The sequence below is a fragment of the Mesitornis unicolor genome, unplaced genomic scaffold (genome assembly GCF_000695765.1).
Source record: "Mesitornis unicolor isolate BGI_N332 unplaced genomic scaffold, ASM69576v1 scaffold10795, whole genome shotgun sequence".
Taxonomy (NCBI): domain Eukaryota; kingdom Metazoa; phylum Chordata; class Aves; order Mesitornithiformes; family Mesitornithidae; genus Mesitornis; species Mesitornis unicolor.
The window spans coordinates 44464-60928 of NW_010184823.1; the positions used below are offsets into that span (position 1 = coordinate 44464).

At 53.9% G+C, this 16465-nt stretch overlaps 2 protein-coding genes across 3 annotated transcripts; both read right to left on the reverse strand.

Annotated features, from left to right (window-relative positions):
* Positions 1-194: 194 nt before the first annotated feature.
* On the reverse strand, positions 195-9451 carry RGS5 (regulator of G-protein signaling 5). Of its 2 annotated transcripts, none has more exons than XM_010184617.1 (5): positions 9337-9451; positions 4182-4292; positions 1361-1422; positions 1079-1245; positions 195-573 (listed from the first exon to the last, which is right to left on the reverse strand). In XM_010184617.1, exons 1-5 carry the CDS (start codon positions 9378-9380, stop codon positions 412-414), a joined length of 546 nt encoding a protein of 181 aa, XP_010182919.1. In that variant the 5' UTR covers positions 9381-9451; the 3' UTR covers positions 195-411. The 2 variants fall into 2 exon arrangements, with proteins under 2 accessions (XP_010182919.1, XP_010182918.1); XM_010184616.1 differs by having other exon boundaries at positions 234-573; positions 1064-1245; positions 9337-9380.
* A 5191-nt stretch (positions 9452-14642) lies between these two features.
* On the reverse strand, positions 14643-16460 carry HTATIP2 (HIV-1 Tat interactive protein 2, 30kDa; the record flags this gene model as incomplete). Its single annotated transcript, XM_010184621.1, has 4 exons — positions 14643-14868; positions 15411-15472; positions 16196-16333; positions 16416-16460. Coding segments are annotated over 4 exons (471 nt in total), but the record flags the coding sequence as incomplete, so codon positions are not given.
* Positions 16461-16465: the final 5 nt, after the last annotated feature.

Below are 16465 nucleotides of genomic sequence, written 5' to 3' on the forward strand. Positions count from 1 at the left end.
TGGCCCAGCCTGCACCCCAGGGCTGCAGGCACACGGGATGTGGCTGGGGAGGGCAGCACCTGCAGGGTACCCTGTGCAGCCTCAGCAGTGCCCTGGGAAGCCAGGAGGAGAGAGAGAGCCTGGGCTAAACCAGAGATATGGGCAAAACTGGGAGAAATGTGGTTATGTCCTTTGGATCACCAAGGGTTTCTGCTAATTGGTCTTTTGGGGGAGAGGAAAGAGACTGTAAGAGAGGAGACATCAGGACATCTGGCAGTCCAAAGCTTGGAGGGGAGATGTTTAGCAATGCCCCTGGGTGCTCTTTTAGGGTGGTATCAAGAAAGCAAAGCGGCTGCAGGAGAAGGGGTAGGTGTTTAGGCAGAAGCAGTGGGACTGCCCGCGGGGAATGCCTCGCACAACCCTGCTGCATTGCTACTTGATTAACTCCTGATAAAACTCCGACCGCACAAATCTGGGCAGGGAGTCTTTCTCCATCAGGGCAAAGATCCTCTTCTGGGCCATGTCAAAGCTGCTTGGTGATGGCTCCACCAGGTTCTTCATGGTCACAGCCTTGGTGAAGTGGTCGATGTTCACCTGTGATGGGAGTGTAAGAGGGATGGGAACCCTGCCTTTGCAAGGGGTGGGTGATGGCATCTTCCCTCACCTGCTCTGTCACACCAACAACTGCACAGAGGTTATGAGGAGGGACTGCAGCAGGTTTGCTTATCTGGAGGTATTATTGGTGGCAAATCTGCCGTGAAGGGTGAGGTTTATCCTGCAGTAAAGGTAACTCTGGGGTGATGGCTACCATAGTTTGTCATCCCTCATTATTAACGTGAGCCCTCTGTGAGGAGAGGAGGAAAAGAATGTGCTGGAGCTGTCTCTGGCTGGAGGAAGCCCAGCAAAGGCTGAGCTGTGAACGGGGGCACTGGGGCTGTGAAGGGTGGGATGAGGCTGCCCCTCACTGAGGGTACAGCCTTCTGAACCCTCTAGCCATGGCAAGGGGTGCCCTGCAGCCATCACTCTCTTCTGGGATTAAGGGCACCTGGGCAGAAGCCTCATCCCTCCCAGCACCATGTCCTGCCCCATGGCCACTGACCTCTTTGGGTGCCTCGGTCTGGATGAACTCCTCGTAGATTTTTTTGGCTTTCTCTGCCATCTTCACAGGGGACTTGATTTTCTTGTAGTCTTCACAGGCCACCCAAAATTCAGCATTCTCCTCGCTGAACTCGGAGCGCAGGAAGCTGTGGAAGCTGGTGAGCCCATCTGCAGGGGTAACAAGCCTTCGCTGAGCACTGGGGGTCCTGAGGGGCCGAGGTCTCGCTGAGCACAGCAGGGACATGGGATGGGGGGATGTGACTGCAGGGGGATGTGAACTTACAGGGGTTTTGCAGGAGCTTCTCCAGGGAATCACGCCACTGCAGAGCCTCCTCCGGTGACGGCCTGAAGGGAGTAAAGAAAGCTCAGATAGTCCCTGCTCACCCCACAGCCCCGTTCAGGGCTTCAGGCTTTTAAAGAATACCTTTAAAAATGGGGAGGACTGGTGTACAGGAGGGCAGAGCGGAGGCTCTGCAGGCAGCTGGGAAGCATCCCAGAGGGGTGAGGAAGGATGCTCCACACCGGGGAGGGGTGGGGGGGCCGGATCCTGCCAGCCCTGCACGACCGGAGCTGGGGTCAACGCCCCTCCACTCCCACAGCCCACCCGTTCCCACGCCCCGCGGCGGGGCAGGACGCCAGCCTCGCCTCGTCCCTCCCCAGTGAAAACCGGCCGTGGTTTTCATGTGCGTGGCTATTCCTCTTTTTTTGTTGTTGTTTGTTTGTTTGGGTTTGTTTTGTTTTGTTTTTTAAAGGCAATGCTTGAAATGTGGCCAAAGAGGGCTGTGGCTTTTTTTGTTTGTGGTTTTGGGTTGTTTATTTTTAACTGGGGCAAGAGGCTCCTGTCCACCCTGCTGCCCACCACGGCTGATGCTCGGTGCTGGAGGGGAAAGGACCGTCCCCTGCCGCTGCAGACTATCCCCACTCTCCCTCAGCAGGGCTGCAGCTCAAGCCTGTTCTGCTGCCGGGGGGAGGCAGCGTCAGGGCTGGAACCATCTGAGTGAGCAGAGCATCCCTGGGGATGGGGAGGGAGAAGTGGACAAGACAACCTGCTGGTCCTGGGGACCTTGGTGCTTCAGTGGTGGGTCTGGGTGCTCCTACCCAGCCACCCTGCACAGGTGGCTCCAGGGAGGAGAGGAGAATGGCATAAATGCAAGGCTTGCCGGGGTTGGGTATCCAGCCCTCTCTTGTCATCAAACTGCCAGCACCCGGCAGTAAAGTCCGTGATGGGGGCCCTGATCATTTGCTTTCTAGATCTGAAATTGCATCTGCACTGGCTCTCAGGATCAAAAGCTCTTGCTGCTCCTGTGTTCCTCCCAGGTGTCTCCCCACCCCCAGTGAGGGTGAGCATCACTGCAGCGACCCAATACAATCCAGATTTCCTGGAAACTGCCAAATTCACTTTTCCATTAGCTGAATGTCCCCGGGGTGATATTAACTGAGCACAAGGTGGTGACGGATGAGCGATGCAGAGGTGCCATGCAGGAGAAAACAAGCCCTTCAGCCAGCGGGGAATGGAGATGTTCTCCAGCATTCAGCAGGGACAGCTAATGGGGACAAACATGTTTCCTTCACAGGAGCATCCGGGGCATGGCAGCGACCAAGTACGAAACGCACCATCCATGGGGACTCTGCCTGCCCTGCCAGCAAAGTAACCGCAGCTCTCTGCAGGCTCGCATCAGGATTAGGATGGCGTTCATCAGCACAGTGGGGTTGGTTTTTTGTGCCTATTTTGATTTGTTTGTGGTTCCTAGCAACCCCTAGGTGGAGGGTTAGGAGTTTAGAGCAACGTTGCCTGGGCTGAATGGGAGCATGGAGAGAGGAACCGGTGTAAACAAAAAAAGTTATGATTTTAAATTGGAAATAGAAATCTGGCCTTGTGAATAGTGGGGAAGCGCCTCTCCTGGTTTTTATCATGACATAGCCACTCAAGCCCTTGAGTTGCTAGATGCTCCTGATGCCATGAGCAAGGCTGGCCAGGTCAGTCAGCCTTGCCTACCCCCAGCAAGTTTGGGTGCTGTCAGGCATCTTCTGAGTCCTTCAACACCAGCTGCAGCTCAGGGAGCAACAACTCGGGGCAGAGGCCTGTCTCTCCAGGACAGCCCCACACACCCAGTGGCATAGGGCTGAGGGTGGCAGGGGAGTGGCTGGGCAGCAGCTCAGGACTTGGCTCAGCTGCCCCAGCCTGGGCTGGAGGTACCCTGGGTGAGGCCGTTGCCCTGTGTGCAGGAAGCCATCCTGCTTTTAGATTTAAGCTAACATTTCTTTTAAAGATTTATTTTATCTCCTTTGAACCATTAATCCTGCAGCGCATCCCATCAGCCTCTGTAGTTTCTGCTTCGCTTTGTCATTAAACCAGCTCAGTGCTGGGGAGCAGAGGCTTAGGATGAAGGCAGCGAGGTGAGACAGTGCCATCATCGCAGACCTGCCCAGAGCCATGCATCACCCCGTGGGGCCATGCACCCAGCTTGGGGACACGCTGCCACCCTGGAGCCACCAGACTGTGAAAGACTGGCACGTCTGGGCTGAGCTGGTGACTCAAAGAAGCCCAAGTGCCTTATGCCTTTATCAAATAAGGTGAAATCTTATCAAACTTAAATTGAGTTTCTGTGAGAAACCTGGTTTCCGTGAAGCTGTATTGCCTAACACATCTTATACTGCCCTGAGGTAATTCTCAGGGCCTGCACCTAGCTGGCGGGTCACAAAGAGTGTGCCACCAGCCACCTGCCACCTATCACAGAATCACAGAATACTAGGAGTTAGAAGAGACCTCAAAAGCTCATCCAGTCCAACCCCCCTGCCAGAGCAGGATGACCCGGGTCTGGGTCACACAAGAACGCATCCAGATGGGTTTTGAATGCCTCCAGAGAAGGGGACTCCACAACCTCTTCTGGAGAGCCTGTTCTAGTGCTCTGGCACCCTTACAGTAAAAAAAGTTTTTCCTTATGTTCAGGTTGAACCTCCTAACTTTATGTAAACGTAAAGTCCGCTGTGCCCACCCCAGAACCCACAGCAGGGGCTTCAGCACCTCTACATCCCACAAGGGCTCATATCGACCCCTGTGGCCAGATGTGGATGCCAGCAGTACACCCCGGTGTGACACTCACTTCTGGGCCTTGGGTGGCTTCTCCGGCTTCTCTGGGTAGGGGATGATGAAGTCAATGGCCGAGTCGGGCTTCTGGAGCAGTGTGCCCAGCTTGGTCTTGATCTCCTTGGCCCTGCAGGAGGGGAGAAGCAAAGGCAAGTCAGGAGGGACAGGGCAACGAGGATGGTCCCTGCCCTGTGCCCATATTGACCCTGGCATGGACCCCAGCACAGCTGCTGGGGAGGTACAGAGCTATGTAATTAATTACTAATGGACAAATGGACCCTAATGTTGTAAAGGCGCCTGGCTGAGACATTTCAAGCTGAGCACTCAGAATTAGCAGCAGTTCCTGATCTTGATCTCTTTGTTTTTCCCAATCTATGACTAGGATAATTATATCAGCGGAGCTGGCGGCTGCATCAGGGACTGTGTGTGCAGCACTCAGTTTCTATAGTGCTATGCCCTGAGGAGATGCTGGTGAGGAGATGGAGGAGCTCACTTGGGAGAGGCGGTGGCACAGGGTGCCTGACCCATGCCAATCCCCATCCTGCCCTGCATCCCCCAGTCCCAAAACACCCATGGCCTCTGGAGCAGGGTGCCCTTGCCAGGTTCTGGTTTGCAGGCAGAGGGAGCAGGAACCTGTCCTCATCACATTCCCCTGAGCTTTTTGAGGTCACTGGCTCTGCCTCTAGCGATGCATAGTGCAGCACCAGGTCCAATGCTCTGCTGCTGAGCACCAGGCAGCCAAAATGCTCCCTGTTCCAGAGGATGCTATTGCTAACACATAGGTTAGTACGCACCTCTATACTTGCCAAAATCAGGGTGAAATGCTCCTTGGTGTGCTCTGTGTCCATGCCTGACCTCCCAGGCCCTCACAGCTGGAAGGTTCCTCTTTTCTAGGCACTATTATTAGGATTATATTATTTTTTCTATTACTCTTTTGGAGAACGCCAGCCACATATGCTGCCAGCAATCCACCACACTTCCTGCTAGTGCTCACAGTTTCTCTTATACATAACTATTATATTCACCATATATAAGCCTTATGTCTGCAAGGGGAAGGGTCCTGCAAACAGGTAACTCCTGGGTGCTGCTGTCTCTGGGCAGAGGGGAATGTGGGTTTCAGGAGGTGAAGTTGTTTGACTAGCAAAGGAGTTTCATCCTCCGTCTTTCATCCTTCATCCATTTGGAGGATGCATAGACTAGAAGAGTCCTGGGGCATGACAGCAACTCCAGCTGTCTCCCAAAATGTGCCGTTTTGTGCAATATGACTTGTGATATAGTCCTGAGCATCAAAAGCCACCGAGGAGGCTTTCCTCTGCTCCAAGAGCGAGCCAAGCTTTAGCAGAGAGCACTCTGGTGCACTGGGCAACACTGAGCAAATAAGGGGTGGAAATGGGCGCCCCAACCCCATCGTTGCAGGGCAGGACCCTTCCCTGGTGCAGCAACATTTGGTGATATCCAGGCCCACTGGCTCAGGGGTGGATGGGAGCAAGGGCACACACCTCTCCCAAACAGGCTGGCGGGGCTTGGTGCCTTCCCCGTGGCACAGCTGCCGAAGCCAGGCTGCAGCTCCCCGGCTTTAGGGCCCATTGCGCTTCTCTCCGCTGTTTATTTTCACAAGCTCCCTGTGGATGATGGCTCCCTTGCTATGTCTGCTATTTCACTTCCATTCCTTCAGTGCTTTTCCATCCCTGTAAAACTCCCTCTGTGTTTTGGTTTTCCACCCACCAGCCCCCATGGGTGACTTTATGAGACCTGGTGTGGGCTCTGCCCCCAACTTCTGCCACAGAAACTTGTCTGTGACAGCCACCCTTGCATGGGAGCCTGGGTCTGCATGGACAGCCTGTGGTGGGTGCACAGCACCGGGCACACCAGACCCAGAAATCCAACTGTTTTCATGGAAAATGTCAGCTGCTACAGGAACAGCTTCCGTTGCTCATGCTTCCAAGGAAACTTGAAACTTGCCTGGAAAGACCAGGACCTGAGGTGAAGGGTGATGGTGTCCCCACGCTCCTTGCACTGAGGTGTCTCTGGGACAGGGAAGCTGCTGTGTGCTGTTTATCCTGCTCCCTCTAATAAATAAATGAAATGTGGATAAATGCTATGAGCCAGGGATGCTGCTGTAGTTGACCCAGTACTGTGTGCTGTGCACCAGGGAGAGTTCCCCCCCCCGGGAATCAGACCATGTGCCCAATTGTGAGGGCTTCATCTGGCAGAAGCAGGGGTGAAGAGGAAGGGGCTTGTCCACCTTTGAAGTGAGGATGGTGATGCCAGGGTGTCTTGAGCAAGCAGCAGGGGAATGTGGGCCATGCTGGGAGCAGGAGCATCAAAAGCCAAACCTAACACATGGTGGCAAGATAGGACCAGGACTCTGTTGCTGTTTGAGCAGGACCTAGGGACCTCACTAGCCTGGTGCAGGTGGGGCCAAGACACATGCAAGATTTGGATCCAGGAGATGGTAGCTTCACACAGCAGCAAGCACTGCCCTGGGTAATGCTCAAACCTGGTTCAAAATCTTGCTCCCCAGTTCCCACCCTCTGACAGTGACTTATAGCCAGCATCTGTTGGGCTCAAAGGGCACTAATGGGCCCTAATGGGCCTGAGGAGCTCCAGCTGACCCCCACACCCTGCCCATGCCCATTTAAGCTCAGCCCTGGGGCCCCCTCCCCTTCTCCCCAACCTTGCCTTCTGCCTTGATATTGGACCTCTGTTCTAGCTCCATCACCTCCTGCTCCCAAAGGAGCTCCCTGGATGACTCCATCTCTGCTCCAGCCCATGGTGCTGTTGATGGACCATCAGTGGCTGCCCACCCTGATGAAGCCCCGCAGGTCCCGGTGCAGGGACAACAGCAAGAACTTCCCCACCCTGAGCAAGTCCTCAGCCTTCGTTAAGTACAGGGAGACCGCAGAGCTGAGGATGCTTGTTGAAAGGAAGGGAGAAGGACAGCCAAAAAGGCTGAGCACTTGCAGGCTGGCGGGAGGGAAGGACTATTTAAAGATATCACCCTGGCGTCCTCCAGCAGATGTATGACAAGCTTTCAAGCAAGGCTTCAGCGAAGGCTAAACAGCAGGGTAAAAAAGGCAGTTATAAACAAAAAGGCATCCTTCAACCCCTCCAGCTATGTCCAAGTGAGAAAAAGCAAGAGGACCATAAACTGTGGAAGGTTAAGTGTGAGAACATACGGGAGCAAGCCAAGAAAAAGTCTGAGAAACAGCTTCCAAGAAGCATTAAAAGAAAATATGGGCTCTGTCAAACACATCAAGAGCAAGAAGGCTGCTGGGGAGGGCCAGGAGAGACTCCAGCTTTAAAAACAAAACAAAAAAACCCCAGAAGCTCGAAGAAGTTAAAGCTATAGCTGAAAGCTAAAGCTGCTGCTGTGCCCGAGGGCAGGGAGGTACCAGAGGTAATGCCCCTGGGGAGGAAAAGGGTCGGGGGGGAGAGATTCGAGGAGCTGTAAAGCTGCAAGTGTGATGCTGTATGGGCATGTCAGCAGCAGCTGTATCAGACAGCTGTGGTGGACACATGGACAAGTATGGTCTATTGGAGAGGAGTCAAGGCAGCTCTGGCAGCAGGAAGAGATTCCTTCAAACCTATCAGCCCTCTCTGGAGAGGTCAGTGAAGATGTGCCCTGGGAGAAAGTCAGGGGATATCAGCCCCTTGGGCCCGCAGGAGACCTTGGATGGGCTCTCCAGACCCCAGGCAGCTGCAGGGAAGGATGGCCATCTCATGATAACAGCGTGGGAAAGGTAGGACACGACGCATAGGGGATGTGGTGTGTTTTCCTCGGTGGAGACAGTCCTAAGGGAACGCGGATGGGGACCGTGCTGTTAAACATACCACACACATGGGGAGAAGGGCTGAAGCACATGGGGCAGACCTAGTCCTACCTCCGTGTATACAGTGGTGGGCTGTAAGCGAAGCAGCCTTGCAAGGGGGAGGATTTGAAGGTGTAACAGAGGTCAGTGAAAGCATCAGCATAGCAGCAGTGAAAAAGACACTTATGTAGCATTAGAAAGTAGCAGAGGAGTGACAACAGAGATGACAGCAGAGCAGAAGTGTGTGGTTCACCCACAGCTGGCAGAGTGCTGCTCAGCTGCCCATGGTGCAGGAGGCTGCAGGAGACCAGGCAAGGGGAGCATGGGGCCACGAGGATGGACAAAGGGCAAAGAAGTTGTCACAGGCCCACACTCCTGTTCGTGCCTGTGATGGAAATTTGCCTTGCGTTTGGGCAAGCAGTGTCAGTTTTCACTGGCAAAGGGGGAGTTCTCTCAAGCTTCCCCCAGGACAGTGAATGTCACTCTCATACGCATCTGAAAACCAGTACCGAGACATTTGCATCTGCGAGGACAACCTCACTGTATTCACATGTTGAGTCCTTTACCAAGTTTCCTCCTTGGGTGATGGATAGAGCCCCCTTCTGCTGCAGGGAGACTCCACCCTTGTGCCGCCCCCCGCGCACCTCTCCTTTTCACCAGAACCTCTCCAAAGACCCTCCAGCTCCCCAGGAGAGGAGGAGAGGGCAAGTTTTGATCAGGGTGGAAATGGCTGGGGGCTGGAGCCTGCCTGGGCTCCCAGGGGTGAAAGCAGCCTGGGAATCACCACCACCCCCAGGGCAGGTTTCGAGGCAAGCACTGGGACAGAGGAGGATGAAGATGATGATGAAGATGGGTGCACAAGTGGAGCAGAGCGGCACTCCCCACAGAGCCGAGCCTTGTGAGGGGCCAGGGCTGGCTAATCTGTGTGCAAGGGAGGCACAGGCGAGAGGATTTGGAGGCACTTTGGAGCCAGAGCTGGTTTTGCCTCAGAAAAGCAACCGCTTTCCTGCCTTTTTCCTCCCCTCCCATATTTTGCAGACACTGGGGTCTGAGAACAATGTGCTCCAGCTCCAGGCCCACACAGGGAGCAGCTGTGCTTAGGGGTGGCTTTGGGGCAGCCCAGATTCACCAAGCAGAGAGGTTCCCAAGACAAATGGGAGAGTTTGGAGTTGGATCAGAGCTCGCCCACCCAAGGGTCCCAGCCACTCATGGCATCCCATGGAGCCCCCACCAGCAAGCCTCCCTTCCCTCCCAGTTCAGAGCTGGTCGATCCCAGCCCCCATAAGAGATGCTCATTGAGGGGAAGAGCCTCTGCCCACTGCCGCCCCCAGCATCCTGGCACAGGCTGGCTGCTCTCACCTTTCCAGGCACGTGTGGGGCAGCGCTGCTAATCCTTTGCACATCTTGGCAGGCTGTCGTTTTCCTCGGCCGTGAGAAGAGTGTGAGCGATGGCTAAAGCAGGCAGCAGCAGCTCTGTCTGCAGGCCAGCTCCCCCCTCTCGCTCCTATATAGCACCAGGAGCTGGACCCCTGCCAGCCCCGTAACCAATGCCGTCCGTCCCGCTGCAGCTGGCCTCGGCGGCTTCTGGATTTTGTTTTCTTCTCTCTAAGCTCACACAGGCTGGGGAAATGTGGGGTTTTTTCTGGGGTGAGATCAGGTAATCAAATTGGAAGGGCCAAGCTGCTGTTTGGGGGCTTCAGGAAGTCCACAGGGTTTCTTCTTAATGATGTATCAGGTTTTCAGTCAGTATTTAGAAAAGCCAGGTAGAAATACTTCATTCAAGTAAGGTTTTTTCCAATGAAAAATGTCACTTACATAAAAATAAAAGTGCTTACAAGAAGGCTTGCTGTTGATTTAAAGGCTGCGGCTAATGTCAAAATACTCACAGCTTCAATTCGCCGGTGTGTAACAGTGGCTTTTGCTCCAGAACAAATTCATTTTAATGTAAGCTTAAAAAAAAATAAATCTTTTAATCATAGCAAGTGTTCCAGTTTTATCTGACAGTGACATTTTGATGATGCCAAAAAGAATTCCTCTCTAGAATTTTGTTATGTGGAAAATTTGGACCCTTTTTCCACCTCCTTTCAGAGCAGTAAAACACACGGCAGAGCCTGGAGCTGCCCGTGATGTGGGATGCAGGGTCTGAGCAAAGACCAGTCCCTGCCTCCCCCTGCATGGCTCTGTCCTGTAACTGTCACACGAGGATGCAGACCCTTGCTCACCTAAAGCTTGGGTGCTGCACATTGATGTGGTGTTTCTGTTTGCTCAGGTTAGATCTCTTTGGTTGCTCCACTAACTTGCAATCACAGAGCCAATTCCTCCCTATGGTTGTGACATCTGTGACATGAGTTTCTCCCGGCCTCAGCCAGGCGCCCATGTGCACCCCCAGCAACAGAGCCTGCCTGTTGAAAGGAATCTTGGCAAACACGAGGACCAGCCTGACTTTGAGGGGCCCCATAGCCAAAGCCCTCACATGGTGGCTCTCCACAGTTGCTCGAGGAGGGCGAGCTGCAACCAGCAGCTGCAACAGAGTCAATCCTAACATGGCTTAGCAGTGCTTGGAGTGAAGAGGGTAACTACAGCCATCCTGGATGTTTCCTTCCTCCCTTCCAGCTAGGATATGACAGCTCATCTCCACAGGGTCACCTGGGGCACGGCTCGTCGCCCAGGTCTGCATGGCCAGGGTGGTGCTAGCACAAGGAGAAAGCCCTCAAACACCCACAGGGCAGCCAAGGAGGTCTCAATGCCAACTCTTTTGCAGTTTGTGCAGCAGGACTTACTCACACCCACACAGGCCTTTGCCACCCCACACTGGTGCCTGTGCCATGACACCCACTCTAGCACAGGCGTACACAGTGTGTGTGCGGCTCCACTCTACCTCCACCTTCTGCTCTACCCAAACCAGGGCATCCCCTGGGCATTCCGCTTGTGGCATGGGCTCAGGGTTCGCCCTGAAGATCTGCCATGTGCCTGTCCCTGACCTCAGCTGCCTGAGTGACTATGAAAATGTGCATCTGAGTGCCTTGTTTAACGCCCACAGCTCTGAGCTGGGAATAGGAGGCCTTGCTCCCAACCTGGCTGCCCAGATCCCACTAATGACATTAATTGCCCTGACCAGCCCCACCTGCCCCCTCAGCTCAGGGCTATATTTAAGTTCATCCCTGGGTCCCCTGTCTCTCCTAGGCAGTGTCACAGGTGTGCCTGGCTCTGACTCCTGGATGGATTTTGGACCTGGACTGCAATCCTGTCTCCTGCTAATCTGGGATCATGCAGCAAGCCAGCCTCTGTGATTCAGTGTGTGAGTACAGTGACCAAAAGATAGAGGTCTGCTAGAAACCATACCTCCTTGGAGAGCTTGGGTTAGTTTTTTACTGGATTGTAATGGAAACTGAATGAAAAAAGTACACCTGAAAATTTCAGAGGATGAGATGTTCAAATGATGTTTGCCTAGGCTTAGGCTGATATGAGACCCCCAGGTGCACCCAAGCAGCAGTGCCAGTGGTGGGCTGCCCATTCCAGAGATGGACATACTGTACCACTTCACAGGCTGCTATCATCCTGTCCTTTTCACAGAGGAGCTGGGGGTAGTCCTGGCATGGAGAGGAGTGGGGGGCAGTGAGGGATGGGCAAGAGGAGCTGGTGGTTCTCACAGCTGTGGTGCTGGAAGGACAGTGGGACCGCATGGGAAACCTCTGCAGCTCCTCACTCTGCTGCCGAGCCATTGGGAACTGTGTTGTTTGGTTTTTGTTGTTGTTTTTTTTTCTCATTAATGTTCATTAGTAAAGTCAGCATTGAAATCCCAGGGAAGCTCGGATTTGTGGGGTCAGGCAGTCTGTGAATGGTGCCTGCGCAGACACTGACCACCCCTACCTGCCCAAATTCCAGCTGCACCCAGGGCCAGGGCTGCCTGCCCCTGGAAAGCAGACTGCTGCTTCAGGCACGCCGGGGGCATGGCTCCAGCCCTGCAGATCTGCTGCTCAGAGGAGCCCAGAGCTTTGCCCCATGAGTCTCCGTGGAGGAACTGGGTCTGTCCTCTAAAGACTTTTACTGACTTTACCTCTTTCAGTCCTGGGTGGGCAAATTCCATGCTCATGTGACTCTGCCGTGGTTCAGTGACTGATGTTCTATATCTTCCACAGCCCTAGGGTGGGGATTTAATGAATGAACAGAGCAAGCTGGGTAAACTGAGGTCCAAAAATGAGTGATGAAGCTTCGTGGAAGAGGCTGATAAGGAAGCTATGCTGTGTGCCAGGATTGCAGATGTGCATTTTAGCAGGGACTTACGGAAACACTGAGAAAGAAACCATGTATCAGTGAGCAGAAACAAGGGTTACACAGAAATAGTTTGTATTTTCTGCAGACCTTTGTCCAGTAAGAAATGTTTGGTTTGTGCATTTCAAGGCTCAGAAAACACTTCCAAAAAGGAACTACCCAGACCTTCCTTTTCTTCCCACGACAGCTTAATTTCTTTAAGAGCCCTTCTGGGAGAGCTTTCTGGGGCTCCGAGTGCACTCCAAGGACCAGACTGCCTTGTGTACACAATGGCCCGTTTCCTCCAAGAGCGCTCGAGGTTTGTGCCTTGCAGCTGCCCCCTCAAAAGGACGTGGAATCTCCCATTACACCAGATTTATCCTGGGCCCTGTTATTTTGAGACTTTATTGTCGTTTCTAACAACTTGCCTTTTATAGAAGGCGGCCTCGCTGCTTTGCAGTTTCCTGGTTCCCACTGGAACTTTTTAAAAATTATCATCGTGTTTAACAACATGGACTTTTTGGTGGAGGGATCACTGTAATTCTCACCCAGGCGAGTATTTGGTAGTTCATCTGAGCACTCCTTCTGGCAGATTTTTAACCATGTGTTCTGAAAATGGGGTTAAATTCCACACACACTCCCCCACCCAGTGTTTTGGGACAGTCATGCAAATATGTGTCCTCTAAGGAATGATGCTGGAGTGATCTCCTTCACAGGAAAAGCCAATGCAAGTACCTCACCAAGCCTTTCTGTGGTGGCTCTTTCCTTCTTACAGAGCCTGGTCATGTCCCGTGTCTGTGGCTCTCTGGAGAACTTTCTGCTTCTCACATAGTCATGATTAATTTTTACACCTTTAGGAGGCCTTCCTCAAATCTTCTGTGGCCTGATTTTCACGTATAACTTTCCAGAGCAATCATCTGTATGCAATTTTCACTTCTTTGAAGGTCTTACTAATTCAGGTATTGATTTCCACTCCCCTGTATAATCACCTTTTTAAAAAGCCGCTGTGAGTACTGGCTTGCCTTTGTGTAACCCAATGCTGCATGCTTGAACAGCCTTTGTGCTGCATAAGCTCAACACCCCTCAGATACTTGTGTGATGCTCCTGACCAGCCTACCTCCCATTTCTCCTTTGACATTAAATATTACTCTAAAGGTATCACTTTTGCTCTCACCAGGACAGTCTGACCAGTAATTAAGGCTGCCCAGCCCCTCATTTGTTACCTTTGAACTAAGACCCATGCATGGTTGAGGAGTTGCTCAGGTACAGCCCTTCCTTTGCTCCCCATTAATGCACAGAGTGGGGTTGTACGATCCCACTGCCTCTACCAAGCTTCTGAGGTCCAGTCCGATGATTAAAACACTTGTTTTAATCTTAAACGCTTTTGTAGAGGAAGGAGATGAGAGATCTAGGCTCCTTACCACATCCAAGTCACTGACACAGAAGCCACAGATGAGGTCGAAGAGGAGAAAACCCTGGAAAGCAGCATTACTCGGGAGCACTGGGACTCTGGCCAGCTGGGAATTCGGCAGTCACGTAAGTCCCACATCCCAGCTGCGGAGACGCTGAGTTCCTTGACCCTGAGCACAAGGCCTGAGAACAACCAGGGCTGCGCTGGGACACAGCGCTGCTCCTCGCACCTCCTCCATGCCCGCAGTAGGGACCTGCACCCCTTCCAGTGCCTGGGCAGTGTGGGCAGGGGCAAGCCCACCCCACAACGTGCACGGGGCTGGCCTCACCGCTTGCACAAGTGGAGCACCCTTGGGAACACAGGGCTGCATGCTGGTTTACCTGTGTCTGTGAGGAAAGCCCAGGGGAGCCTGTGGGGACAGGCGTTTTCAAGTCAGTGCAAGTATTTGTGTGGCATTTGTGCTACTACAGGTTAGTACAGTCTGGATCTGAACTGCAGCTTCCCTGTAGCAACCCGTCCATGCCCGGAGCAGATCGGCAAAAGGGCAGCCTCAGCACCAGCAGCTGCTGCCTCCCTCTGCTCTCCTCTGTCCACCTACAGCATGGCCACTCACCTGTGTGCGCTCCTCAAAGTGCCCCCAAAAGACACTGATGCGATTGAGCTGGTGATGTGCAAGTCGCAGGCACAGTGTCCACACAAAGTTGGCACAAACAGACCACTCATAGGATTTTATTTGAGCCCTGAATTCAACAAATTGCCTGGCTTACACCACTTTTACCTGGATTTGCATGCAGGATCCAGGCAGAAGAGCACATTGTTTCTCCTCACCCACCACCTACATTTTTCACCACTTGACAGAATCAGCTGCCATGCAAAGAAGGGTGCCTCTACCTCCACATTCACCATGCAAGCACCCTGCTTCTCTCCCACATGTGCATCCATCCCCAGCCCAGAGGAGCATCTGAACAGTGAATCAAGCTCCCTCCTGCCCACCCCTTTTGCTCTACGTGCCCTGCTGTGGCACTGCCTTCCCCAGCTTGTGGATGGCCCGGTTCTCCAGCACCTCCACCTTCCGCTCACCAGGCTGTAGCACGCAGGCCACCATAGCCCTGGCCACTGTTTCCACAGGCACCGAGTAAGCAGTGGGAAAGACCCAAGCCACAGCACCGAAAAACTGCCGGGCCATCCACTCTGCAGGCCGGGACTCCCGGCGCTTGCACAGCAGCACCCTGTGGAGCAAGGAGGCAAGGTGGGTCAGGCTGAAACCATCCCCTGTGGGAGAGCTAGACATTGGGCTTAGCCCTGCTTTCTAAACCCACATGGGGGCCATGGGGCTTTGGCAGAGTCCCGAAATGTGACTGAGCTAAGCCCTGGGACACTAAATCCCTTTCCCCATGGTGCTAACAATACAGGATGGCAGTTCTCCCAAGCAGCAAAAGCACATAGGTTAGTATCCCGCCTCAGATAAGGTGACGGTCTGTGCAGAGATAAGCTTTGACCTATGTCCCCCAGCCTCTGCTCTCAACCCAAGCCTCTTCTCCTTGCACGGCATGTGACCCTAGCTTTGGGACTGACTGTAGGACACCACTGTGCTTACTCCCCACAGCACTGGGAAGCAGTGTGCTCGGTCAAGAGCTGCGTTCACACCTGGTGGCTTTCTCCGCTTCCCTCCCCAGCCATCTCCTTACACATTCTTTCTCCACCTCCCAGCCCACTGCCCTGGCGACCCTCCACCTGAGGCCTGTGCCCTCCCTCCTTCACCTCTACTCACGCTGGCCGGAGAATGGTACAGCGATCAAAACCAACAGCCTGGACTAGGTTCTCCACTTCTCCCTGTCAGAGCAGCCGGGCAGGACAAAAGGAGACAAGGATGACTGCAAGCACTGTCCCTGCCACCCTGTGAATTGGGGAAAGCTGCTGCGGTGTGGGCAGGGTGACACTGATGCCACCACAAAGCTGGTACAGGCTAGGTAGCGAGCAGCTCTCCAGGAAAAGGCAGCATGGGGCAAGTGTCCATGCTGGACACATTGACCGTTAGTCAGCAGCGCACCCTTGCAACCATCATGCTAACTGCAACTGGATGCTCCTGAGACAGCATCTGGATGCCAAGTCCAGCCTGGGGGTCCCAGCACAAGACATTGGCAGAAAGGAGTGAGTCCAGCAGATGTTGGAGGCTACAGTATACAACATACGGGGAAGACAACTTTTGCAACAGGTACAGTGCCACCCAGGGGGCTTACGGGATCCCTACCCCGGACAGATCACGTCTCAGCTAGACATAGGTGAAGCCATCCCAGCTTGGGGTGGGAGAACCAGGGCTGGGCTGGAGACCACAGCAAGTCTTTCTGTGGTTTAAGAGGGAGATGGACACCACACACAGGTGCTGTCAGTGGCACAGCAGTCCAGCCAGCTCCCTTTCCTTGTTCCCCAGCACCAGGAGGACCCTCAGTGCAATTTGTATCTCTTGAGACCTCAGCTCCTGCTTCGTTCCCGGGCATCCCAGCATTTTGTGACTCCTGCACGAGCACCAGAAGCCCACCCCAGCTGCCCCCTCACCTTCACACGGAGGTAGAGGAAGTGGCTGTGCTGGTTTGCCCCCTGGGATGACTGCAGGACGAAGTGTTTGCAGCCCCCTGCCCGTGCCAGCTCTGCTGCCTGCACCACGTAGTCCCGGTCCACGCGGACGAAGCCGTCCTGCAGGTAAAGGGGAGAGGAGGGTCAGCACGGCGGGGAGAGGGCAGGCAGGACTCCTGTCCCCCCGGGGGGTCCCACTCACCGCGCCAGCCTTGGCCCTGGTGGTGCCCAGGCAGCAGAAGCCAACGTCGT

Bases quoted from the DNA above. Each gene is read 5' to 3' on its own strand.
- RGS5 (XM_010184616.1), bottom strand. From the start codon at position 9,380: ATGTGCAAAGGATTAGCAGCGCTGCCCCACACGTGCCTGGAAAG. The intron at 1,246-1,360 runs GTAAGTTCACAT...TTACCCCTGCAG, and splicing joins GAAGCTCCTGCAAAACCCCT to ATGGGCTCACCAGCTTCCAC. The intron at 574-1,063 runs GCAGGACATGGT...CTCCCATCACAG, and splicing joins AAGAGGTCAGTGGCCATGGG to GTGAACATCGACCACTTCAC.